The 26984-nt window shown below is 41.1% G+C and overlaps 1 protein-coding gene across 1 annotated transcript; it reads left to right on the top strand.

Moving 5' to 3' along the window:
• On the top strand, positions 1 to 10574 carry LOC142384889 (forkhead box protein P2-like). Its single transcript, XM_075471195.1, has 15 exons — positions 1 to 153; positions 1577 to 1681; positions 3329 to 3406; positions 3826 to 3958; positions 4153 to 4330; positions 4760 to 4864; positions 5809 to 5896; positions 6360 to 6505; positions 7199 to 7356; positions 7447 to 7517; positions 8730 to 8831; positions 8930 to 9051; positions 9666 to 9735; positions 10280 to 10366; positions 10482 to 10574. The coding sequence occupies exons 1-15, from the start codon at positions 1 to 3 to the stop codon at positions 10572 to 10574; spliced, it is 1689 nt and encodes a 562-aa protein (XP_075327310.1).
• Positions 10575 to 26984: the final 16410 nt, after the last annotated feature.

Below are 26984 nucleotides of genomic sequence, written 5' to 3'. Positions count from 1 at the left end.
ATGCCTGAGTCTCCTCTCAGCCCCACGGCAGCCCGTCAAACCCCAGCCAGCAGCCTCCTCAGTCACTCAGACAACAGAACAGAGAAAATAGCTGATGGAGACTCCTGCAGTGGAGTGAGTGGTGAAAACTGGCAGAACCTTCTTCACAAACAGGTGAGTTCATCCTGCTGCTACACTCATCTTCTTTATAAGTAGCCAGTAGAGGAATATTTAGCAAACACACGTCAGGAGAAATACTTCCCATAGCTCTATTTTGGATATCCTCCGACAGCACACTAAACCAGGAGACTGTGGATGTGTTGACAGTAGCAGATTTCATATGAGATCTGACCTGAGTTGGGAGCTGACGCGCAGAATTATTGTTTGTCCTTCATTATTAGTTTGCGAGTCAGTGCCAGGGAATAATAATTGTTCGCAGACATAGGTCAAACAGATGCAAGGGAGAGGCAAATAAGCATGGCCCAACACAATTTTATGGTTGTCTCTTGCATTTCTGTCGCTGGTAGTCTTAATCTGCTGGATGAATGAAACAGCCACAGTAATGAACGCACGGCCAGCATTGTTTCCTTTAGTCTGTTCTCTCATCTCACGGGTTTTGTTCCGTCCCTTTCCCCTAATTCACTCTCTGAGTGTGTACTGAGCGGCCACTTCTCGGTGCAGACTAAGGTGATGACTTGTTTTGTTACTATAAACCCTGCAAACATTGATCGTGATACAGATGAAAATCTAATTGGAATTATTTCAATTTATGTTGTTTAGATTTTTATGGGGACTGCCATGGTGAATCATTCCATTTGTAAAGATATAAAACGGAGAGAACCTTGAAATAAGAAGCTGAAAAGGCTTGTTGATTTCATTTCCGTCAATCAAATAACACCAGGTCGAAAGTTTCAGTGTTAAAAAAAAAGAACAATTTAATGCATTCCTACACAGTTTAGAGCATTATGTCTGCAGTCCCGCAGTTCTTTATACTATTGACTTTATAGTTGTCTTTTCATTCTGGTCGAAGCTCGGGTGACATTTTTCTCAACAGACCTGACGACAAAAATGACAGACTTCGGTCCTTAGAGTGCTCTCTGTTGAATTTGTAATATATCTTCAACTAACAATTACTGGTGACACCTGTGTCATTATTATTATTATTTTTGTTTTTTTGTTTTTTTTTATTGTTTGCAGTTCATATGAAAGGGTTTGTTGTTTCTTAATGCTGTCATGGCAATTGCGGCTGTCACTTTGTGACTGCAAAGGGAGACAATCACTCTGTTATTTGTTACTCAGCCCCAACAGTGCAGATCAGTTATTATTCCGTGAGGGTTTGCCTTTATTAATACCCATACACTTCTATTAGGAGGCACAACAAGCATGAAATTGTGTTGCTAATAACGTCCGCCTATCTCCCATCTCATTTGGGGTCAGTGACACAATCAAGCATGATGATGTTCACAAAAGGTTGACAACACTGTTGTGTAATTGGAAAGATTTCCTCTGGATGGTTATTACTGTTTATCACCTGACACTCTTGACTTCCCTCTGTAGATTGTCGCACTTTTTAATTGTGTCCTTCTTCTTCTTAAAGGTCTTCCTGGCTATGATGACTCCTCAGCAGATGCAGCAGCTTCTGTCCCCCAACCAGCTGCAGGCTGTGATCCAGCAGAAGCAGCAAGCCCTTCTGCTCCAGCAGGTATCTAATACACAGCTGAGCTTATGAGTTCTGCTAATAATGATCCCAACAGGGCTGGGGCAGATCACTCAGAAATGTAGTCGGTTACTAATTTACCGTATTTATACATCATTGTGATATTCGGAATTTGTAATGTAATAAATTGGATTTTTAAAAACAAACAAACAAAAAAAAAAAACAACCAATCAAAAACCCTCTTAGATTTGGTCTCTTTAAACACCTTAAATGCTAATAAAGTGCATTAATTCAACATTCAAAGCGGGTCACTCCTCAAGTGTACTGTTTCTCTTCTACACCATGTTGAAAGCTGCTTCATTAGTGCTTATGTTGCTGAGTTTTAAGTCAGATGCCTTATAATTAAAAAAAAAAAGTTCACTTTTAAGATAATAATATTTTAAGGATGTAAAATAAATTGTAATCATGTTACAGTGTGAAATCAAATGACATTTGATTATGGTCACTTATCTGTACCTTTTACACGTTCCCAATTACTTATTACTTTACCTGTAAGCCATTACTTCCATACTGAATCTGATACACTACGCTTACTGTACTGAGGATGGTCTTCTGTTTTCCTATATACAAAGGTCATTGGTCCCATCCGAGTTTGTTTGTTAGCCAAGAGCTATTCTGTGAATTCAGTTAATCGGTAATAAATGCACTTAAGGACACTTTGTTCGGTGGGCAGGAGGGTCAAGGATTCAAGCCACCAACTTGCCAATCAATGGCGATAAATACCAGCTGCTCATCTGCCTTTGCCAAGGCCGCCTAACTAAACCGTCTGCTGTCAAATTAAACAGCCTACTAAGATGAAATAGAGAGATAAAGAAAAAAAAGGAAAAAAAGATTAGCAACAGCTGAAATAAAAGACGAAAATAACTAATCTTCATGAGCAAGATTTTCTAACTAAAGAAAAAAAAAGGCCAGTATAAGGTGATTTTGAGTTGAAATTTTGTATTGTTTGCTAGTTAGCCTTAGTTCACGTCCCAGTTCAATGTCAGAAGACTCTGCAAGTAGTTAGACCAAATATGTAATCATGAATCTTCCCTATTTAATACATTAGGAACCCAATTCATAGTACAATTATAATAAAGTATATCATATGATTATAAGTAATAATTATTTCTACCGGAAATGTCAAAGATTTATATATATATATATATATCATGGATGACTAGTTTTATCATAGCATATATAAAAAAATTCAGTCAACTATATATATAAAAAAGAAAGAAAAAATCTTTTTTTTTTTTTAATTAATTGTATTACAAACTATATTTAAAATCATCTGAAGAAATATTTAATATAGAATATTCCTTTCTAGCCAGGACTGTGTATAGAAGTGCAACTGAAGGGAAGCTTGCTTTGAATATATGAGAGTTATAGACAGTAAAACTGGATGATCAATTACAGGAAACCCCAAACTAACTGCTAAAATAATACATTAACAAATAGATTTGACAATTAAACACAAAACTTCAAATCAAGTTGATTATTCTTTATTCATTAGAAGTATTTAAAAATCTGTGTGAACATGCAAAATTAGCATAAACACTTACTAGTGTTTATGCTAGTAAGTGTTAAATTCAAACACATATATGTAATATTCACACATACATCTTTTTATTCTTTTTCATTTTTTTTTAGCAACACCTGAAAGAGTTTTACAAGAAACAACAAGAACAGATCCAATTACTTCAACAGCAGTCCAGCAAAAAAGTCAAGGTAACTGCTTTGCTTTTTTCTTCCTGACATACTAAAAAAGCCTGAAAACCACACACCCACACGCCCTCCCCATCAAACGTGCACATCATAAAACAAACACATAGTGTCAGTTTTGGACTGTGCCCTAATATTAATGATGATTATATGATGCTCATATAAAAAAATAAAATAATTGAGAGCACTTTGGACAGAAAAAGACCTGTTTTGATCAAGAAGCGTTTACTTGAGATGTGGATTCGGGGGTTTTGTGTTCTTTTTGAATTTGAGACTCAACAATATCAACACTTGAGGAACTGTTCTGTTTGTAGACCAGGTTGATAGAGTGCAACAGTTGTGGAAAGGATGACATACGGTCATTTGAAATAGGGTTTCACTCGTGTCAAAAGCCCACAGCAAAAATTTTGCCCTCTGTCCGTCAGGCCCCTGCACAGCAGCTCGTGCTGCAGCAGCTCCTCCACCTGCAGCAGCAGCAGCAGCAGCAGCAGCAGCAGCACCACCAGCACCACCTCTGGGCACAGAAGCCAACGCTGTCCTCACCAGCTCTCCCGCCAGGTCACTCCTCTTTGCATTCAACACCAAGGACTGCTGTGTCGTCCACGTCCTCTCACAGCATTTGTCGATGCAGTGCTAGACTCAGCTGTTGTGTTTTTTTTAATAAGAACCTCTGCTCTCGAGGTTTCCTTCATCGATACACAAACAGAAACATATCACCATCTTACATGATTTTTCTTGTTTCCGTGGTTTAGTCTGTCTCAGCCCTGCCGAGATGCAGCAGATATGCAAAGAGCTCACATGTGGAGTGACTGAGGAGAAAAGCAGAGGGAAAAGCAATCAGGACTCGTCTGCTCAGAAAATAATTTCAGCAGAAGTCACCGGGAGACGGACCGGCGACCAGCAGTCTCCAGCTTCTCGCAGGGTGCAATGGTGAGATCTGTCAGTTTGTGCTGTAAACACATCGCAGCGCTCAGACGATGGTGCCTTTTAGTGAACATCAAAGGCCTGTCATCTGCAGACACTTTCTTTCTCCCAAGGTGTGGGTGGGGAGGTGTTTGCTTTTGAAAAATCACTTTTCATTCCCCTCGGGACGCCGCATTTTGTGTTGTTTCTTTGCTTTGTGTTCCGCCACCCGAGGTGGTTCAGCAAAGCAAAAGTTTACATGACTACAGTACATGTCCCAAATCAAAAGTAAATACTTCTCCGTTTATTTTGCAGCGCTCCCTTCCACCTTTCGATGTCATTTCACGCTACCTGAAAAGAAAAGAAAACTCTCTAATGTGTTTTATTGCCGTTTTGTTGTCTGGCTGCTGTGGTTTTTAAACAATAATCAACCTTTCTCTCTCCCTCCTCATACAGCACTGGGAAAGGTGATCGAGCTGCTTCTCACAGTCTCTTTGTCCATGGCGTGTGTAATTGGCCTGGTTGCGAGTCAGTCTGTGAAAACTTCACCCAGTTTATCAGGTCGGTTTTAAATCCATCCTCGTGCATTTTACTTCTCTCCCCAGTTAAATGTCCACTTTTCTCAGAGATAAATGAAATGGTGTTTGCAGAGTCTTCTGGTTAAAATTCATTATATCTGTTGCCCAATTAAATGGCATTCAAAAGGTCTGTCTCTGGTGCTGTAAGCAAGTCGGGGTGTACAAGTTCTTTTTCAAAAGGCATAATACTAAAGATGACACTTTTTTTTTTTAAGCAAGATTGCTTTTGTGCTTCCCTCTTTTAAAACAAGATTAAAAGGGAAAAACACTGTAAGCACAAAGTTTGTGTACACTGTCTCATTTTGGAGATTAACACCATGTCTTCTTGCAAAAGTCGTCTTTTTCTGAGAGACTCTTGGGGTCCTTTGTTTTTATGATGTTTAGGTCAGGGGATGATTACGATGCTGCAGAAGCTTTTGTCATTTAGTCTTTAGTTTTTTTTATAGATGGATTGATGTTTACCTTTGGTAACTTTGACATTTCTTCCCTGAAACGTCCCTTGTGCCACTGATTACTACACATGCTAAAGCTTTAGAGAGATTTTGAAATTTTGCTCATTGCAGCCAAAACTTTCTCATTTATCATCTTTCAAAAATACTCCCTGCTTCTTTAGGTGCTCTAAGGAGTCCATGGCTGTTGATTTTAGGTTTTAGAAGTAAGAGTTTTAAAGTCGCATCACCTGGCATTTCCTTACCAAGACTGAGCAAGACAGAGCTATTACAAGCTAATTCAGGCCCAAGGCTGTGATAGAAGTAACTTGAAAAATGATGTTCCATCTTTAACCTTATTCCCCTTTGGAAATCAGTTCTTCTTCTTCTCACTTAAACATGTGCAGTAAAGTTTGATGCGGCACACCGAAGCCGTTGTCATCTGCAAAGAAGACAACTGAAGACAGACATTAATGTAATACCCCTGCATGCGTTTCAGGCACATAAGCAGTGAGCACACTCTGGATGACAGAAGCGCAGCCCAGTGCAGAGTCCAGATGCAGATAGTTCAGCAGCTGGAGCTTCAGGTAGGCAGGAGCATGAATGTGTGTCCCATTGGTCATAGTGTGACCTGTACTGTACAAACCTGAAAATGTCATTAAAAAAAAAAATAAATGATACATTTTGTACAATGTCATTTTTGATACGATCGTGTTGACAGTGTTTTCTTAATATAACTCTTTTTGATGCTCTTGTTAGAGGATTCAACCAACTTTAAAATCAAAATGTGTTCGGCAAACTCCCTTACAGGCTTATATCTAAAGACGGTAACTAATTCTGCGATCACGAGTTAGTTTTACATTAACAATATCAGTCTATGGTACCGAATGCCGTCTTATAGTAAATGTTAAAGCAGTTCTCTGCCAGCACTGCCTCTTTGCTGATGCGTGTCCAGTTCACGGCCTCCCATTTCAGTAATCTGTTTTCTGTGTTTTTCGTGTGACACCATTCCCACTGATTCCCCCTTCATTCCTTCATCTCCACAAACAGCTCTGCAAAGAACGGGAGCGCCTGCGAGCGATGATGGCTCACCTTCATCTTCCCTCCTCAGAAGCGCAGTCGCCACAATCTGAGGCAGCTGCTGACCCCCGTGGCCCACAGGTAGATGGGCGCAGTGATAGCAGAGTAAATGAGCCGTGAGAGTTATGCTCTTACAGATCTGTGAGAAAAACTCTGGATAAGCGGTGAAGATAACGCGTGTCTGGCAGACGCCTCATCTTTCCAGCTCTGATAAAGACACCGCCACACTGTAATTGACCAGGAGAACTCTTACAGTTGAATGAGCTGCAAGAGAACTACTTTCTCACAAACAGAAACACGCTTGCATGAAATGAAGGTCTGACATGTTTGAACCTACAAAGGTAAATTGTATCAGATCACAAATGCATTTTTTTTTAAGTTTTAGCACATTTTTCATAGAAAACTTCGAAATAAGTTTTACCCTCTTCCTTTGTGGAGCTCTCCATCCTGTCTGAGCGGGATTTTCCCTTTCGGTACCCAGCTGTTTGCACCAGATGGGTGCTATTGTGCTTTCAGACAGCAGACATGCTCCCATAATGTGTGAAGCTAATCATTTGTTAATCTTGCAAATATTGCACCCTAATCGCAACGCTCACCAAACAATTTCACCCTGTAATTAACAATAATTGGCTCCCTTCTTATTGCAATATTAGTGGAATCACCTCTGAGGACGCGAGGCAAATCGCTCCGTCACACTCTGTTCAAAATGCAGCGCTCGGTTTTGTTTCTCTGTCAGTCTTTTCACTCCTCTTGTTCCTTTGTTAACTTGGATCGTTTTGCTCTCAGCCCAGCCCCGTGGCAGTCACCAGCACAATGAGACAGCCAGACCCTGCCCGGGTGTCCCCCCAATCTCTGGACTCTGTCAGCTCTGCATCTCAGGGTTGTGGAGGAGAGTCTCCAACTCGTGCGCTGTGCTCTGGGGCCATAAGACGTCGCCATCACCCTTTGATCTTCTCTCTGTCTTCAGGTAAAGCCAGTACTGTGGTTGCGTTTGCAATATGGTCACTGAGCAGCCGCTGGCAGACTTTTCAATCCCTCTGTTTTGTCTCTGTTTCAGAAAACGAGTACGAGCTTTACAAGAACACGGATGTCAGGCCACCTTTCACCTATGCTACGCTGATTCGACAGGTACCATCGGTGACTCGGAGGGGAATAGAAGATTTCCAACAGAACCTTTGAAACATTATAAAAACATGGCATCCACATATTTTTGGCAGTTATTAGCAGTCCGCCACAAAGACGTAATCTGTTCCCATTTTACTAGTTTCATCCATGAAAAATGCCAAAGACCTGAAAAAGTATTTTTTTGCACCAACAAGGTGATTCCCAAAGAGCTGTAAGCTTGTCATATCTCAGCATGCTGTGCGGTGTGTCCTTGAGAATCTAAAAGAGCTGGACATGTGGAGGACAAAAGAAGAAGCGTCGGGCCTAAAACAAAAAACAGCAGATGAACACTATCTGCAAGTGATGAAGTTAAGAAATAGGGAAAAATCCAGTAAAACATCTGAAAAATGACCCGAGAGATGCATCGTGACCTTCAGTTGATCCATCTACTGTTCACTGAAGCCTCATCAGAAATGGTCTGCATGGAAGAAGGGTGCCACTAAGAAGGAGAAACAGGGAGAAAAGGCTGTGGGGGGCTCAAGACTTTTGCACAGTGTTTTATATGGTAGCTCAATCATTCAAACAACCTGTCTTTAGTTGAAATGATTTGTCATTTGATACACTATCACCCATTTTGATTGTCAAATCAAATCAAATTTATTTGTATAGCACATTTTTAATGTACAAAACAATTCAAAGTGCTTTACATAAAATAAAAGCATTGCGGCAGGGAGTGGAAGAAGCATTAAAAATACATAAAAGAATATAAAGTTATGTCATTCAAGTTATGTCAGCCTTTTAGTCTGATGGGGCCACATATTTACTGCCTTTCTCAGCTTACACAACGGGAAACTAAATAGGTTTTGGAGTGTCATTCACACCCAAAAGGAAATTTAAATCTGTTAACTTGGGCTTTGGTATGCTATGATAGGCCTCTGCTTTTTCCATTTGGTTTTACTTCATTAACAACTAACAGATTATTGGTTAAAATAGAAAGTTATTTAGCATATTATTGAGAAATTAAAAGATATCTTAGAAGCAGCCCTACAGCTGTTAACACAATAAAGGATGTTCAATAATGAATTTCTAATTATCTTTTAAATGAATTGATTGCCAAAACACTAAATAATCCAGAGAAACATAAGAAGATATTGCACGAGACTTGTGAGTGTGCAGCCTTACCTGCCTTCTTTAGATTACGTGTTCCAGTTTGTTCATGTCCTCTCCAATCCACAGGCTATCATGGAGGCATCAGGCATGCAGCTAACGCTCAATGAGATATACAACTGGTTCACGAGGACGTTCGCTTATTTCAGACGCAACGCCGCCACTTGGAAGGTACACGCGCCTGCAGATAATTACCTGTGAACTCCACTGTGTGTCAAACTCGATTTACGCAGCATGCATTCAGTGATATGCCTTTCACTCTGACTCAGAACGCAGTTCGCCACAACCTGAGCCTGCACAAGTGCTTTGTGCGCGTGGAGAACGTAAAAGGTGCAGTATGGACGGTGGACGAGGAGGAATACCAGAGGAGGAGATCCCAAAAGGTCACGGGGTAGATCCTCCATGCTCTGCCATCAGACTTCCTGTTTGTGTTTTAGTTGAAACTGAATCGAGGCTCTTTCATACCCAACTGTGCAATGTGCCATTTCTTTCACTAAAAGTGCTGAACGAACTAAATTCAAAATACAAATAGATTGTCATCTATATTATGAGGTAAAAAGCACAACAAGGTGAATAATGAATGCATTGGAAATCCTCTTTTGGTTTTATTAAATAAAGAATGTTTAATGATTTGCAAGAACTGGGTAAACCCGGTCAAACTGAAACCCACAAATGTATTTTTATCCTTCAATAGTCAAAGCAGATGAGGGTTATGCCCTTTTAAAATAAACAAATCAATCAGATTCATAAAGTCAACATCTTATTCCAGTGTCTTAGCGCAGACCAAAATGGGGTCTTTATAGCATCTACTCCATTTGTTTTCTGATTAAAGGCGTCTGTAAACAGACGAATCTACCTGTAATGACTGTGGTAAACGTATCAGAGGCCTACTGTCACCTGACATCATAACTGATCTCTCCTCATACTTGGCTGTTTGCCAAGCGTGTGTGCCTGCTGAACATAATTGGTTCAGTGATATGTCTTGTCTTTTTTTTTTTTTTGCAGAAACCCTTCACTGATGAAAACTGTGTCCTCCAGTCCGACTTTTGGGTCCACCCTGTGTGCCACCTTACAGGTGACTTGTCGTGTTTCAGTAAACCTTCAGATCAGAAGCATCCTCATTGCAGGAATTTAAACCTGGATCAATGCGCCGTGCTGTGATTGCTGGTTTAATGTAAAGACTTTAAAGATTTAAATTGTTTTTATCGGGAGGCACAACCATTTGAAAGTAGGCATTCGTCTTCTGACTCACACCCAAGAAACCACACTTTGAGACTCATCTCATACAACACTGTTCACAGTTTTCTACATTGTTTCCGCTTATTAATGGTTAGGATTAGGCCTTACAAACGCATGGTTTAGAATTCGTCATTCATTCCCACCATAGACTCTGCTTTACAGTAAAACGGCACACTTGGAATATATTGCCATCGTACTTTTAAAGCTTTTCTTTGGCACTTGTGGGCTTTTTTTCAGCCGTGGGAGGAGGAGTTGGGCAGCTACGCAGCAAAGTGACGAAGATTTTTGTCACACTGTGGCACTTTGGAGGTGTAGACTTTTCACGTGTTTCCTGATAAACGTTTGGCTGATTTCTGATCTTTTTTTTTTTTTTTTTGCAGGCTGCGCTGGCAGAGGCGTCACTGCCACGATGCAAGAAGGAGAGTGTGAGCAGAAACGTAAGGAGTCAAATACAGGAGAACAAAGCAGCAGATGGCAAAAGCCACAGAAACCAAAACGTCTCTCCCCGAGCGCAGCAGTGAGTTGTGTGTTTTTATTAACTCAAATGTTTGAATTATTGATTGATCCAAAGGTTGATATAAGTTCACCACTTCTTGCAGGCAACTTTTCCTTAAGGAGGAAGAGCCGAGTGTGAATGACCAAGAGTGTCTGCTGCCGACGATGAAACCAGTCTGATGAAGAGCAATTATTCAACTTTGAATGATTCGTGGCATTCAACACAGTTGGATATCATGAAGCAGCAAAGTGAGACTTCATTGACCATCCAGGGACCACGTGTCCCTGTTTAAAGGCCTTGAGCAGCCTGTCTGTTACATTTCAATCTTCCGACAGCAGAGGAATGAGACCACAGCTGTGGGAAAATGGTTTCATCCTTCATCAGAAACAACGCGCCAGAACACGAGGCTCATTTTTAAGTGACGGGGTAGAAAAAATTGACCATTCTACTTACTCATCTCACTCGTTACACTAATCAAGTCTGCTCCCCTGATTCTCTTTAAGCAGTGAAGAAGAAGACTTCCTGCATAGCTTTGATTGGCGGAAGACCAGAAATGCAGCAGTGTAAAGGTGCAAGAGGAAATTTTATATATATATATATATATATATATGTGTGTGTATGTATAAGTGTGTATACATCTAAAAGCCACATCTTGTACAGTGCCACCTTGTAGTTATTAACAAGTCCTGACAGTAAAATCTTTTCTCAGCTTACACTTAAATCCCAGATGGAATTGGACACAAGAGGAAAAATACTGTCAGTGCAGACAAAGCCCTCTCTCTGTTGGCCAAAGTAAAGGATTTCCTTAATTTGTTGTGATGGTCTATGTGTAATAGAAGAAAGCAGAAAGAGCTTCACGAGAGTATTGTAGCAGAGATGGAAACGTGTCATTGTAATTGTTGAAACTGTGCACTGTGTGCTGTTCCTCTGTTTTCTTCATTAGAACAGTTTTACTATTTTGTATATAAAGATGATATTTGCAGTGGTTTATCTTTTATTTTATTTATTTTTTTGAGAAATGCAACATCCGATGCTTAGGCTTAACTGTCCCAGTCGTGTGTTTCCAATGTAATATTCCAAGTGTTATTAAAGTTTGACTATTTAGAATAATTACAGGCCACATACAACTTTCTGTATAGGATTTTTGTCTGCAGGTGTGTGTGTGTGTGTCCAACTAAATTGTTTAATAAATGTATGAAAACCTGTGTAATTATTGCACGCAGTGTCAATTCAAAATTAAATCAAGTTCCTTCATGAAGCACTTTTCAAACAGCCGTAGTGGACCAAAGTGCTGTAAACGACACGAGTGTACAACAATAACAGCAAAAAGAATAGAGCAGAGCAGACAGTGATTCTGAAGGCCATTAATACAGCAGCACAGACACATCAAAAGTGTGTGAAAGCAGTGCTCGACAGCATAGATTAAATAAAACCCACTACTATTAACAGTTCCTGAAGATGTTAGCAGTATTTGATATATCCAGAGCATCAATCACACTTTAAAGAAAAGGAGAACAAATGTCCAGCTGTGTTTTACAGGTATCAGTAGAGAGGACCAATTTCACTGACAGTTACACTTTGTCCACAGCTTCATAGCCAGAAGCTACAAACTAACCTAATCAGGAACAGCAAAAAGCTGTTGTTCTGAGGTTCGGAGAGGTCCTGAGTGCAGGTAAAGGCCGAGGAGTTCAAAAACGTACGCGGAAAGGTTTAAAAACACACCAAAGAAATCCATTCTGTATTTGGTGTCCTGTAGTTTTGAGTCAAGTGGATTGCTCAGCCACAGAGTCATTTTAGCATATTTTTTTTTTTTTTTGGCAAAGTAATTAATCATATATCATTATCATTATTCTCAAAATAAACATTAGTGTGGCTGAATAGTTTACAGTTTACTTTAAATACCATTAAATGAGAATAGATAACCTAAACATGCGCATCATATTTCATGTATAGATCCTTAACTGAATCTGTACCATAAAAAATGATCCAATCAGGTGTGTGCCTGTGTATCATTTCATGCCATCAGATCTCAATACCGAGTAAGATCAAAGACGAGATGAAATCTGCTTTCCTTTCTGAATGTCCCATGCATCACAGCGGTGCTAAACTTCCGGTTCTGTCTAACATGCTGGCAGAATAAGCAGATTGTTTTTAATGTACCATCACTTAGTTTGTATTTCTTTTTCGCTTGCTCTTAAGGATCATTCAGATCGGATCTTTTGTCAATCCATGCTTTCTGTGAGTAGAAAGCATTCGAACCATAACTAAATAAACGAACAAACTGCACACCTTGGAGGGGATGCTGCATCTCTTAACTTCACAACCAAACACAGAACAAAAGAGTTTTCAGCTCCCTGTTTTGACTGATGTCAGTAATTGTCTTTGCTGATAACGTGTTAGCTTTTGTTTTGCTGTTGCTTCAGAGGGCTCCCTTTGATTCGCCGTCAGCCTCCAAGATGACATTTCCCTCTGATTGCCACTCCATGCGGCACGCTCGCTGACTGAATGCTAGCGTGGTGCTAGACAACTTCAGCAGCTTTGCTTGTGTTTGGCTTTGATGTGCCATGAGCTCACTGTGAACATGTTTTTCACTGTAGCACTTTTGACAGGACTTAGTCAACAGCTGCTCCGAAAGGGCTGGTCTGTGTTTAACCATGTTGACGATGCTCCTGCCCATGTGATGAATCGGTTCTTCAAGTTCTCATACTCACACTAGGAGAAAAAAAAACATCTCCACCTATAAAAATCTCAATATTACACACAGCAACACTATTCCTTATTTTTGGGGGCAGTCGTGGGCTGAACCACAGCACCGTGCATTGACTTTTTCAAACATCAACACTAATGCGACAATTTGACAGTCGGAACTTTGTTTTTATGTGGTTCTAACAGATATTCCCTTTGTTTGTTTACAGCAATACACAGAAAATGTCCTGTCCCAAAACCCTTGCAATAAGTAAAACAGTAATTGCTTGGATAAGCGTTGTGAAAAGTCAGAATTACTGTATTCCCTGAACTACAAAAAGCATTTAGACGATCCTCATAAGTTCATGCAAAGGACCTAACGTGACATAACCAGAATGTTTTGATATCCTGATTCTCTTGATATAATAGGATTGTTTGAACGTGATGTCTGAAGGGAAAATACACCACCAAAAACAACGTGCTCACAGAAAATGGGCAAGAAGAAGTTTATAAGAATCTAGTGACTTGTAACCACGGTTTTGTATCCAGTAATGTCTGTAAGCAGGAAACCTGTCTATTTAACATATGAACTTTGTAATTAGATTACTGTGTTTGATACGATAGCTATGATTACTGATATGATTATGATTATGACTTTGGTAGCAGAACCTTTTAGAAGCTTGTCGCTCTTTTTGCCAACGGCAGATTTCAGCTTTCTTCGAAGGGTTTCAGTTGATGTTGGATATGTGCTTTGGGTTGTTTTCCTGCTGATGGAAACAAGATTTTCAACTTTCTTTAGACTGGGCAACGTCTGACTTTAAAATGCCTTGGCCGTCTTATGGTTATAGTTTTTTTTTATGCAGTCAATTGCTCCCGTAGAGGCATCAAAGCAACTCCACAGCATGATGACACCTCCGGCGGGGTTTACCGAAAGAAGGGAGTTCTTTTCCTCGAGTCCTCAGTGTTATGTACTGTCAGAGCTCTTCTTTGATTTCCTCTCCCCACGGAGCACCTTACTTTCACCAGTGTCCTCCTTGGTCTTTGCTCCTGGATTGAGTGAATCTTGAATCAGTGTGCAGTCCATTGTCTGGACCACTCCAAGCCAGAGGCTTTTTATGAGTTTTATGGGGCGTTTATTTATTTATTTATTAACAGTTGGCACAAAGATTTAAGACTTGGCTCATGGAGTTACTCCTCAACAGGAAGCGACTTAACAGTTTGACGACTGACACATTTTTGATGCAGTAACATGATGACCTGCTGCAACATGGGTTTTAAGATATATGAGGCATTGCCTTTTCTTTTTGTAGCTTTTGGAATGTAGTTTTTTCATAGAGGCATTTCTCATGCTCAGACGGCTGCTTGCGTTCACCATCGTGAGGCCGAAAGTAGAAACAATGAGCCTTTTATCCAGCAAAATCTCTGTTAGTTTTTTTTGTGTTGTTGTTTGATAACTTTTCTTTCTACATATTTGAATATTCTGACTTTAAACGAACCGACTTTACATCTGAAGAAATGTTATATTTTGTACTTCAGGTTAAGTAGTCCCCTACTTTTGAATAGGCTGACCAATCAAAGCACACTGAGCCTTAAAGAGACAGGAGCTAAAACAACCCATTTCAGACAGAGTGACACAATGGGCGCAACAGCAATGTACATGATAAGAAAAAAGAATGTGTTTACTCCCAACAGTAAAACAGGTAAAACTTATTCTAATACAGCCCCGAAATAAAACTATGAATGTGTACGTGAGCATGATATGGGCTCTTTAATACTTCTGACCGGCAATGTGTTAGTGTTAGTGGTTTGTATTAGGGTGTGTTTGAAAGAGAGCGACTGAGTTTGCATACATAAAATATGCAGCTAACACACTCGTGGGATATGTGTCTCCACCGTGCCAGATGACTAAAAGCAGAAATGAAAAGGCAAACCTAAAGTCACATACCCAGGCCTCAGCTGTCTGCGCCTTTCTCTGATCAGCCTGTTGAGAGTGGGCACCTTTGCTTTGAAAGAGGGTGTTATTAAGTCACTGTACAATAACGAAGCGCACAGCACATCTCACAGCCTCCTGAGTGATGACTCATACCAGCATGCTGGGTGTTGTTGGAGATTTCCTGACCCCGAGGTGCAGACAGAAGCAGGACAATGAAGACGGCGCTCAAATGAACAAAGCGCAAGAAAGCAGCAGCAGCAGCAGCTGAGCAGTCATGTGTATCCGAAATGTTGCCAGGAGAACATTTACCTGTGGAAGGGAGGGAGAAAAAGAGCAACCCGACTGACGGCAAGTACTTATGACCTTACCAAATATAAGTTGGATAGGAGTTTGCTCCTTTAGTCGGAGAAAAAGTCACTTGTTTCCAGGCTTAAACTAGTTGTCGAAATCTTGCTTTTTCTGTGCTGCTGTTCATTAGTGAAAAAGTTTTCTGTTTCTTTCTTGTTTGTCCACCTCATGTCATTAAAAGGCAAGGAGCAAAGGTACCGAGACCTAATGAAAGGATCTCGAGAGACTAAAAGTTGTGTGAGCACCTTACAAGGTTCCGAAGCAAGTTTTATTGCAAAATTCTATCATTTTCATTAGTTTGGAGTGTAAACATACTGTAAAACTGACATGAAACTGTGGCATTAAAAAAACAAAACACTGATATCATATTAAATCTACACAGGCTAGTATGTCGACAAAGATATACTTAGATATAGAAAGAAAAACACCATAAAGACTTGATGGTGATTTTGTTTTTTTTCCTCTTGACATGTTCAGTAGATAAAAATACATTATTGCTCCACCAATATTTTTTGCTCTCGGAAAATTGAAGCAATAACGTTTGTGAAAAAAAAGGATATAACTTTCTTTTTTTTTAACCCCTTGTTCTGTCCAGCATTGTGGCAGCAGAATTGTAATCTGAATACCGTTTATGCCAAACACAAAAGAATATCAATTTCAATTAATTGGCTCAGTGCTGCTTTATCGAATGTTGTCACGGAAACGACCATGAACAGTAACTTGTGGTTTCTTTTAACAAAAGTCTACATCACTACAGGCTAACTAAAATGTTCGGACAAGCTTAGTATTTGCTTGAAGATATTGTCACTTTTTATATAAAACTTATCTAGTTGCAGGAATTTGGTAGAATTATGAGGCAGTCGCTGTAGAACTTTTGGAAAAATGCAAACAGAATACTTCCTCCCTTGATATCGGGCTAGCTTCAGCCCCACTCTCTCGACACAATGGTGAGTGTTATGGCTATACTGGCATCCTGTTCCAAATACCGTGAAAACACTGAAATCATTTTGAAGAAAGTCAGAATTTTCTGTTTTAGAATAAAGAAGCCTGCATATAAAGCATATACAAGCCTTGTAAAAAAAAAAAAAAAAAAAAACTCAGGCAGTGACGTGTAAGTTTGAGAAATTTTACAGCAAGGTCCCCAAAATATGGTAAGGGAGGAGTTTCTCCCACAACATTCTGCTAAACATAGAAAAGGAGACAATAAATATAATTTTTCCCTTGCTTGACATCTTGTAAATGTTCATCATTCATAAAATCCAGCTCCTCAGCTAACATGACTTTCGATTGATGTCCCTCAAGGTAACGAGCCTTTAAAATCAGCCGAGGAAATCCTTTCAGCGTGTGACCCTGTCAGCAGAGGAAATACCAGGCCCGCTGACCTCATCAGCAGTAAGTGGAAACCATGAGACCTACCCGGCAAACAATACAGCGAGCGAAGCTTTGCTGTTGTTAATATCATGAAGCTTTACTCAAATGAAGCAGGGTTACTGAGAGGGAATGTAAGAAGGAGGAGGGCTCCAACTGACCCACTTTACTTTTAATTGTGCTTAATTGGTGGACGTAGCAAATTACGATGAATCAAACTGGAAACGATGTTCGATGAAAACCTCGCTTTTAGCTTGACAGTTCACAGTCACTGTGTATATTATCAATTCGGCCGTGAGTCTGAATCTGCAAACAATCGTTCCATCAGACATAACAACTTTCAAGGTGACCAAGCAACCCGTTACCGTATTCAGACTCCATTTTTCATGCCGAGTTCTGGGAAAAATACCGTGCAAATATAGTAAGAACACAGTTTGGATCACTATTACGAGTACTGAATTTAAACAGAAAAATAGAAAAAAATGTAAACTTGAACACATATGTACATTATATTGACTTAAGCAAAGGAAGTAGATCATTATGAAGAGAGAAAAATAAAACATCTCCCAGCAGCTGTGATGGAGCTTAAAGTGAAGACAGTTGATTAACAAATGACTGAATTGTAAAACTGACTTTTAGTGTCACAGTTCACCTGTCCAAGATGTAAAAAAAATGTACTTAAAATACACTACATTGCCAAAAGTAATCACTCACCCATCCAAATGATTAAATTCAGGTCTTTCAATCACTCCTATGGCCACAGGTGTATAAAGCTCAGATAGAGCTCAGTGAATTCCAGCGTGGTACCATGATAGGATGCCGACTGTGCAGCAAGTCCAGTCGTGAAATTCCCTCGCCACTAAATATTCCACAGTCAACTGTCAGTGGTATTATAACATAGTGGAAGTGATTGGGAACAACAGCAACTCAGCCACGAAGTGTTAGGCCACGTAAAAAGGTCACCAACTCTCAGCAGAGTCAATCGCTACAGACCTCCAAACTGCATGTGGCCTTCGGATTGGCTCAAGAACAGTGCGTAGAGAGCTTCATGGAATGGGTTTCCATGGCCGCATCCAAGCCAAACATCACCAAGTGCAATGCAAAGCTTCTGGAAGAATGGTCAAAAATCCCCATAAACACACTCCTAAACCTTGAGGAAAGCTTGCCCAGAAGAGTTGAAGCTGCAAAGGGTGGGCTGACGTCATATTAAACCCTTTGGATTAAGGATGGGATGTCACTTAAGTTCAGAAAAGCAGATGAGCGAATACTTTTGGCAATATAGTGCGTGTCTGCTCATAAAGTGATGTATTTACCTGTTATTGTGTTATATTATAATGTTTTCAGGGAACACCAGATTGTCCTGATAAAACTGATAAAAAAGCAAGACTAAAAATTTGGAAATATCAATAAGTTCCAGAGAGTTGCATATGCTCGAGAGATTGCCCATGTTAGCGCCCTTGAAAGCAGATATTTTTTTGCTTTTCTTGCTCTGCTGTAATGAATCCTAATGATCTCTCCATTTCTGTCTGACGTGCTCAGCTCAGCCTCAGTCTGCTGCACCTCCTCTAACGGAAGCCTTGAAGGGGCCAACAGCATTCAAGAAGCCTCAGCATGACTTTCAGAAACCCACGTGCCCACGATGCGGTCTCACGGTCCCAGACCAAAGACTACACCCCGTGTCACCCAGTCTGAGCCAGCGGCAGGGCTCGGGGTCGTCAGGGCACGGCGGCGGCGGCAGCAAAAGGAGCAGCAACAAGAGCAGCGTTGCTGGATCACACCAAACCGCTGCTACACCCGCTGGTAGGCATTTACTGACAAGACTTGAAAGCAACACTGAACAGCCATGATCTTCAGGCCCTCGGACTGCTCTGCGATTAAAAACAAACTCAACTCTGTGGTGGAAATCCTTACGTGTGCAGAAGAGCAATTCTGAAAAATCATTGTGTGTGAGCAAAAAAAAACAAAACACTCCTTCTATGTGCCTGAGCTCATTTAAGAAGGATGAATCAGAATCAGAAACAACTTTATTTATCCCCGAGGGGCAATTAAGAGGGCAAAGAACGACGCATACATTTAAAAGAGCAAGAGAAAAAAAACAATGAAATGAATTTCAAAAAAGTGAATAAATAAATAAAATATGTACAAAAATACACAAGATGGGTGGGGCAAAGCAGCTAATCGTGTGCATTGGCAGGCCTGCTGCCAGCAATGGTATTAGTGGTTTCTGCGAAGGAAGAGTCAAGGTGTATGGTACTGAATATGATAAATATAGAAAGTAAAATAGCAGATACAGTAATGATAATGTATTATGGATTAAATAAAGCAAGCGATATGTGCAGAAGAATGAGCAGCAATGACCAGCAGAATGAGCAGCTGTATGGTAATATTGCACATGATATAATAATATCGCACATTATTGTGATATTGCACATCTTAAATTATTGTGACCCCTTTGAGTTCAGGAGGAGAATGGGATTGGGAACAAAGGTCACTCTCCTTCTCTGGGTCTTGCAAGCCGGACAGCGGAACCCTGCGACCAGATGGCAGCCGCTTAAATGCTAAATAGAGCGTGTGTTGAGTCACCGAGAACAATGCTCTGGTGGCGGGGAGGAAGTCCAATAATCTCCTGTTGGGTGATGGAGTGGTACCAGCAGAATAAGGAGAACGCTAAAACACTTTAAATGAATGGCAGAAGCAAAAGTGGAAATCTGTTCAGAAGCCTTCCGCATTGAAGTGAGGAAATATTTTTTGGAAATCACTCTGCGTCTGCCTTGAAAAGGAGAAGATGGGACCATTCTGGCTCAACACGCAGTTCAAAAACCAGCATCCGTGATGGTGTGGGGGGGCGGGGACAAACACAGGATTTGGAGCAACATGATTCTTTTCATTCGAATTACTTGGGTGTTTGCCTGTAAACATGTGTGCGGGAACAAGTGTGTCGTTGGGATGTTTCATTGCTGAAAGAGTTAGCTTCAAGCTAACTCTGATACAGTGCATCAAATGGCAACAGTCATGTTTAATATTGTACATAGTCCCTTTTCTTCCATGCTTCCATCCACATTAAGTCTCTCTTATGGAAGAGCTTGCTTATTTAAGCAAGATAATGCAAAACCCACACACTGCATGGCTCGGCAGGAAAAGAATCAGGGTGCTAAACTATCCTGGTAAACCTGGACTCCAAGGCAAGGCAAGTTTAAGAGAGAAAAGAGATAAGAACAATAGATAAAATCAGTAGTTAAAATATGATTAAGTTTTGAAACTCAAGCTTCAGATTTGGAGCTTTATTCAAATGTAGCTGAAAATAGGTGTGTCTTCAACCTAGACTTAAATACACTGAGTGTTTCAGCTGATCGGAGGCTTTCTGGGAGTTTGTTCCAGACGTGGAGAATAGAAGAACCTGCAAAGATGCTGTTACAGTAATCAAGCCTACTGAAGATGAATGCGTGGACTAGTTTTTCCAGCTCCTGCTGAGACATCAGATCTTTCAACCTTGATATATTCTTAAGGTGATAGTAGGCTGACTTTGTTATTGCCTTAATGTGTTTTTCCAAATGTAGGTCTGAGTCCAGGCTGGAGGCGCTGAACTCACGCTTCAATATAACATTTCTTCTCCATCCAATGAGAAAATCTTGTCCTTTGTGGCTTTGTACTTCCAGCCCACATCAAGGAGATGAAAACAGAAACTTCAGCAACGCTGTTCCGCTGTTGATGTGTTCTCTCATTAAAACCACATTTATAGACAATCTTCTTTCAGTTTGCTGCTGAAAAATGAGAGGAAAATATTGAAAATATGCCCATATATTGTCTAGGTGTGGTTTCGGTTGGCTCCCTGTCTTGACATTTTGCTTTTACAACTTTTGGGACGGGCTGCATTAGTTTTTCACCTGTGAGGCGAGGTGGCAGGGCGGCCCACACAGAGCAGGGGGTCACTGCCCATTTAAAAGCACCCGGAAGTGTAGAATATTTCCCCCCAGCTGGACAGTGGTTCATTTGTCTTCATGATTTTATTTCTTAACATCACAACAAGGAAAGAGTGAATTAAAGTCGGGGTTAGATTAATTAGATTCATCTGTATCTCTTTGTATAAAACCTTTTTCTTTATTTTTTTAGACACCACAAAAGACGATACATCTTTCTATATGAAGCTCTTAAAGGTTTCCCAGGAGGAATGGGCCTCTCCTTGTTTACCAGTGTGTTCATGTTATAATCACTATGAATATATGCATATAATCAATTCCAGTAGCCACACACAATGCTCCTCTTTCAGCTACACACAGGTATTGGCATGAGTTATATGTGGGGGGGTTGCATCATTTGAGCAGCTGAGCAGGGAAATATTGAACCCGACTCCGCAGGGAATTCTGCCAAACTCCTTTTCATTTACTTCCCAGAGTAAACGGGATAAAACAGCTCCATTTGCATGAGCTCATGCGCTGCCTGGTCCTTGTGGGGATGAAAACGGCGGCATGGCAACAAAACAACGAGTATGATCCAGGAGGAGCCCTATAACACAACTGTGAGGTTAATGTACGCAGTTTCATCTGCGCCTAATTTGGGTAGCGGAGCAATTATCATGTGACAGCTTCCTCCTGGTTGTTGTTCATCACTGGAACCCTCTGTAGCCTTTTTTTTTTTATCATTTTCCCCCGAGGACAGAACAAAGCTGTGTGATTAAGTAAACACAATCACACTTGATCACTGCAGCAGAATATTCTCTCTTTTAAGTTCCAGTTGGCACCGCAAACAAACATGCAGGAGATTAATGTAGGGTTAATGGAGTCGTTAATCCCCGTTTTTTGATCACTCGTGACACGCCTTCAGAACTCACTGCTGTTTTGTGAACCCGTGTGCGTGCTGCAAAATCACTTTTCTGCCTTGTGTTTTTCCTGACGGCGATGCCTACAGACTCGTGTTTCCACCTGCTGCTGGCGTGCCTGTGGTGTCAGTGTTCCGTGCTCCTCGTGGGTCTGCTGGACGCCTGCTTGTCCTGCCTGCAGGGGCTCTGCTCCTCCTGCTGCCACGCCTGCGCCCGCTGCTGCTCGGCTGTCCAGGAGGCCCCCGTGGAGGAGCTCAACTGCAACGCACACTGTCACTCGGTTTTGTTCGAGTCCTGCTGCGAGCCCGCCGAGTGCCTCGAGTTTTGTCTGGAGTGCTGCGAGATCTGCCATCGCAGCTAGGACTCTGATAACGACTGACGGTAAAATGAACGTGCGAATAGTCAGCAGCCGAACTCCACTGGATGCCCACATCAAATGGAAGCCCTGATCTCCAAACTCAGTCATGCAAGTTTAAGCTCCTTCTGGACCACTTTATTCCTCTTAGGAGTGTTATGTGCACAAGGAACTATCCAGACTGTTTTCACTTGTTTCCATTTCCCATGATCGTTGAACAGCTCGCAGTCGCCATCAAAGCAGGCGCATCCCTCTCTTCCTTCAAGAATCTTTTGAGGAGTCATCTTTTCCAAGAGCACCTCCTCTCCTAACACATCTAAATCCTTCAAACAAACAAAAAAAACAACCCTAACCTGCATTTACCTCGCACTTTGAACCTGTTCTATTTGTACTCTGTGGGCCTCACTTGTAAATCGATTTGGCTGAATAACTAAATGTCAATGGAACAGAACAGCCTCTGCTAACATATAACACAACACTGAGGGGGAAATTGACGTTTCACAATCATCTTCAATGAGCCTTTTACATTTTGAGAAGTCTCCATATTTCCTCAGTAAGCAGCTGGCCAAATGGCTCAACATTTACAGGATTTTTTTTCAGCATAGAACCCACGGTGCCGATGAGCTGTTAGCTTACAGCAGTGTGTCCACTGGAAAAAAAAGAACCCCAGCTTGGCTGTGTACAAAGTTAAAGGGGATCTTTGCACATGCCTAATCTGTTAAGATTTTGCTCCCGCTCTTACAAAATTTGCACATGTTCTCTAATCAGTGTTATTTGATGAACTTTTAAGGGTGCTGGCAGGCATATATTTTCAAACTGTGGACAGAAACAAAGTTTTTTTTTCTCTACAATCACACACCAATGAGCACATTGCGGTTCAATGTTCAATGTCGGTGACAATGACATACCAGAGACGACCACTCTACCCACTCTGCCATGGCCACCGCAAATTACGGTGTACAGAAGTATTTCCATCGTTAGGGCTAACGACTTTTACTGCTTAAGGGTTGCAATTGCCGTCATGTCACAAGTGCATTGACCTACAGAAAACAACAGTTATGGAGACTATCAGTGGGGTCACATGGCACTGAAAAGATCAGATAATTGTCTAAATTACAAAAGATTGAGTTATTAAGTGCATATAGACAGCTTAATCTGACAAGAAATTGGATCGTATCGGATTACTCGCGATCAGAATAAGACCCCGAGATAACTCGGTTGAAAGTCAAAATAAACCTGCTTGTAGACGGTGAAGCACGTGGTGGATTAGACTTTGCAATCTGCGGATGCTCGAGATTTTTTCCCGGGGTCAGGAACCGGAAGTCAAAGGAGACGATATTACTGTTGTAGTCGCCGTCAGAAAGAAAAACAACGCGATGGAGAATGCGCCGTTGTGCAATAAGCAGCTCATCACAAACGAAATATAGAGGGACGTAGCTTCATCTTGCTCTTCATTCGCCATTTTCTCAAATGCCTGAGTTTGGTGGTCTCCGGAAGTGGCTCTATTAGCAATAGTTGAAATGGGTACAGCGCCACCTATCGTATCAGAGTTTGACATGCTTTGTGCCTATGATTCAACTCATTCACCACCATATATAATCAAGCATAATTACCCTTGCTCAACTCAGTCTTATTGTAATTTAGCCAATTGTCCGATCCTTTCAGTGCCATGTAACCCCACTGAGTGCCTGCTCACATTTTACAGCCATGGATGTAACCGCTGCTGTTTTTGGGTGAGACTCGACCAATTCTCACCTCAGTGCTATAATGGTGACTAAAGAGAAGATGCATAATGCAGCTCCAACATTATTTCTGGGATATAAGATTTAACAGCCCCTTATTCACTTCTGTCAATTTTTTATTACATTTTTTTACATCTTTTTTTTCCTTATTTGTCCATGAAGTTGCAATTAATGACTTTGACCCAGCAAGGCCCCGAACAAGAGAAGTGTAGCGTTTTTCGCTCGGCTTCGCGCGGTTTCTGATGTTGTAAGATTACAGGTTTGACTTTTTCCCGCGTGGCTCTTTGCGGCTGAGGAACAGGGCAATGCAAAACTTGTCAGCTCCTTTCTTGAATCCCTTTTTCCTATTTGTCAAATAAAAGCACTTAGAACATGAAAAGGATGTTTACTGTCTCCAGATCTCAGAAGATCTGAGCCAGCTCTGTTCACGCTGCGGTGCGGGATGACAGCAGAGAGGCAGAGTAAACAGCCAAAAATACAACAAAGTGGCGATAAAGACAACGCTGTCAATCTGTCTTACAGAGCCAAGAGGCTCATTTAAATCATGTTAGAGCAAGTAAGCATCTCTTTTGCCCACGACGCATTTAGACTCGTAGTAACGAGAAATAGCGGCGATGTCTAATTCAGGGCACGGCGAGCATGTGCCATAAAATAAACACTCGGGTTTGTTCCACTTGTGCCCCTCTGTTCGTTCTATCCTTTATCCAAAGCTGATGTCTCCCTTCATACATTAAAAACATCCCTACACACACTAAGATCATCATCATGAGCCTTTGTGTCTCACTCTGCACTAAAACAAGCAGAATATTAATGCGGATGGTTTGAACATGCTTTGAAGCACGCTGCAGTGCTTCGGCTCAGCTTTGACTGCAACTCTGAATCCAAAAAAAATTGGTAACAGGTCAGCAATATGACTGGGTATAAAAAAGAGCACCTTAGAGAGGCAGAGTCTGGGGATGAATCTGGAAGCATCTCCGTGCACAACAGACACAGCTAAGAGTATTGGATGGATGCCCATGATCTTCGGATCTGAGGTGAAGTGGGAAACTGTTCTGTTGTCAGACGAATCTGAATTTGAAATTCTTCCAGCTTCTAATCAGCGCTCAGTTCAAAAGCCAGCATGTCTGATCGGTGCTGAACGGTATGTACAGGTTTTAGAGCAACATACCTCCATACGATGCCTTTTTCAGGGAAGGCCTTGCATATTTCAGCAAGACAATATCAAACTAGACTTTGTATCTGTTACAACAGCCTGGCTTCATAGTAGAAGAGTCCATGTGCTGTTCTGACAGCCCTGCAGTCCAGAGCTTCCACCGAGTGAACACATTGGGTGCATCATGACACATAAAATACAACAGGACTGCTGATCGGCTAGAATCCTACAACAGACAAGAATGGGACAACGTTCTTCTCCTAAAGGTCGCGCAAACTGGTCTCCTCGGATCCCAGATGTTAGATATTTTACATACATTTGCTGCACCTGACCACCGTTCACCTGTCCTCCACTTGTTATCACCTCAGTCTTTAGCGTCACGCATTTGTTTTGAGTGACAAAGTTTGATTTGCACACGGGATCGTTCCGTTGACAACCTCGTGGTGCGTCGGAGGCTTGATGTTTCGAACCAACACCTTGTTTTACCGAACAGTCCTCGGACAGGTAGTCTGAGACAACAGATAGGAGGTGACCCAGGGAGGAGCAGATTTCTTTAAACTGGAGTTTAAAATAAAAAAACTCTTTCAACACGCCTTTATTCAGAGTCGTCTATTTGTATTCTCGCCTGCCTCCAAAGCTTCATGACAATGCTTGTAACCTCCTCAATCAAAACACAGTTTACGTGTGCTGTGTGAAGTGGCGTCGATTGAAAAAGAGGGGAAATAATAACACCTAATAGTCAGTCTGTCAGATGTGCCCATCTGCTAAAGGAAAGGAAACCAAAATAAATGTAACCAGATTTGAATATCTAACATTCGAGGCTGACGCAGAGAGGACGGATCAAAGGCAGCAGACACTCCAGAGGGGGGGGGGGGGATCATAAACACATCGTCTCATTTTAATAAGTGAGGGAAACGGTTTCTAAACCAGTGCATACCATCACGTTTCATGTGACTGGGAGCGCGTGAGGAGGGGGGAGCAGTGGAGAACATCAAAACGTAGCTAATGAGGGCTGGGGTTCAAAAAAATGGGTGCGCATAAAGTATCGATGGCAAGCTGCATCTGTGTCTTGAATGTGAGGAACGGAGAATCTCAAAGAAGTTCTGCACACAATGGCTGCAGCTTTAAAGCACGAGAGGTCAGCACTGAATATTTACGCCATTCAACTGAATCTGATAAACTGCGCGCCGACTCGTCCTCAGTGAGAGATCTAAACCTTCAGCTGCTGTAAATCGGGAGTAGTTCCCTGAACGTATTCTATTTTCTCATAAAGGCACAATAAGTAACAGCTACCATCAAATCTGCATCTTACATCGTTTAAGACAGCAAAGTAGCTCACAAGTTCGTTTGTTATAATGCTTCGGAGCAGGCAGTCCAAAGGGACTTTACTGTAAAGATCACACATTTTTGTTGTGCTGGTATAGTTTTTCTTTTGGTCATTTTGATTTGGTTTTACTCTTTCGTATTGTTTTTGAAAGCATCCGACATAAACCACGTTTCAAGTGAAGGAAAAATAAAGGCGATCTGAACTGTCTTATTGTTGAAAAGAGATACTTTTTGCCAGTTTAACCGTTTTATTTATTTACTCTTTTTTACCCTGAAACATATGAATAACACAATGTCGGCAGGTGGAGAATCATTCCTCGAGCCTCTTCCGTCGGGTACGTTTTCCAGGTACCTCCAGTTAAAAAGACAATTTCAATAGAACATTGACGTGTTTTTTAAGAGTACTGATATGCTTAAACTGGGCCTACTGATCTTCTATATTTTTAATCTTTGTCTTTTAATGACCGAATATTTATGTTGTGAGTCAATCAATAAGTTTCTTTTATTTAATGACTTTAAACTATGTTTTTACAAGCCCAGCTTCTCTCTCTGCTGAGCAGGTGTGCCCTGCACTCTCTAGTGGCCGAAACGAGTGCTACGAAACTCTAAATCTATTAATTAAATCTATTTAATAGAAAACATACTGAATAGAATCCCTTTAGTCGTCACTACAGAACATTTTGTAACAGCGAGAGACCCCGTTGGTTAGAGTTTAAGAAGGTCCCAAACACAGTGAGAAGAGTAAAAACTCTACAGACATATTTAAAAAAGATCCACGTCTCTTCCACAGTTATGTGTCGACAGGTTCAACTGCCACCAGTACAGAATGATGAGCAAAAATCACATTCAAATCCAGTGGACAA

The sequence above is a fragment of the Odontesthes bonariensis genome, chromosome 7 (assembly GCF_027942865.1).
Source record: "Odontesthes bonariensis isolate fOdoBon6 chromosome 7, fOdoBon6.hap1, whole genome shotgun sequence".
Lineage (NCBI taxonomy): Eukaryota > Metazoa > Chordata > Actinopteri > Atheriniformes > Atherinopsidae > Odontesthes > Odontesthes bonariensis.
The sequence above is the reverse complement of the archived record's forward strand: the minus strand, read 5'-3'. Positions and strand labels throughout refer to the sequence as shown.

Bases quoted from the DNA above. Each gene is read 5' to 3' on its own strand.
- LOC142384889 (XM_075471195.1), top strand. From the start codon at position 1: ATGCCTGAGTCTCCTCTCAGCCCCACGGCAGCCCGTCAAACCCCAGCC. The intron at 5,897-6,359 runs GTAGGCAGGAGC...CTCCACAAACAG, and splicing joins TTCAGCAGCTGGAGCTTCAG to CTCTGCAAAGAACGGGAGCG. The intron at 10,367-10,481 runs GCAGATGGCAAA...GGTTGATATAAG, and splicing joins AAATACAGGAGAACAAAGCA to TTCACCACTTCTTGCAGGCA.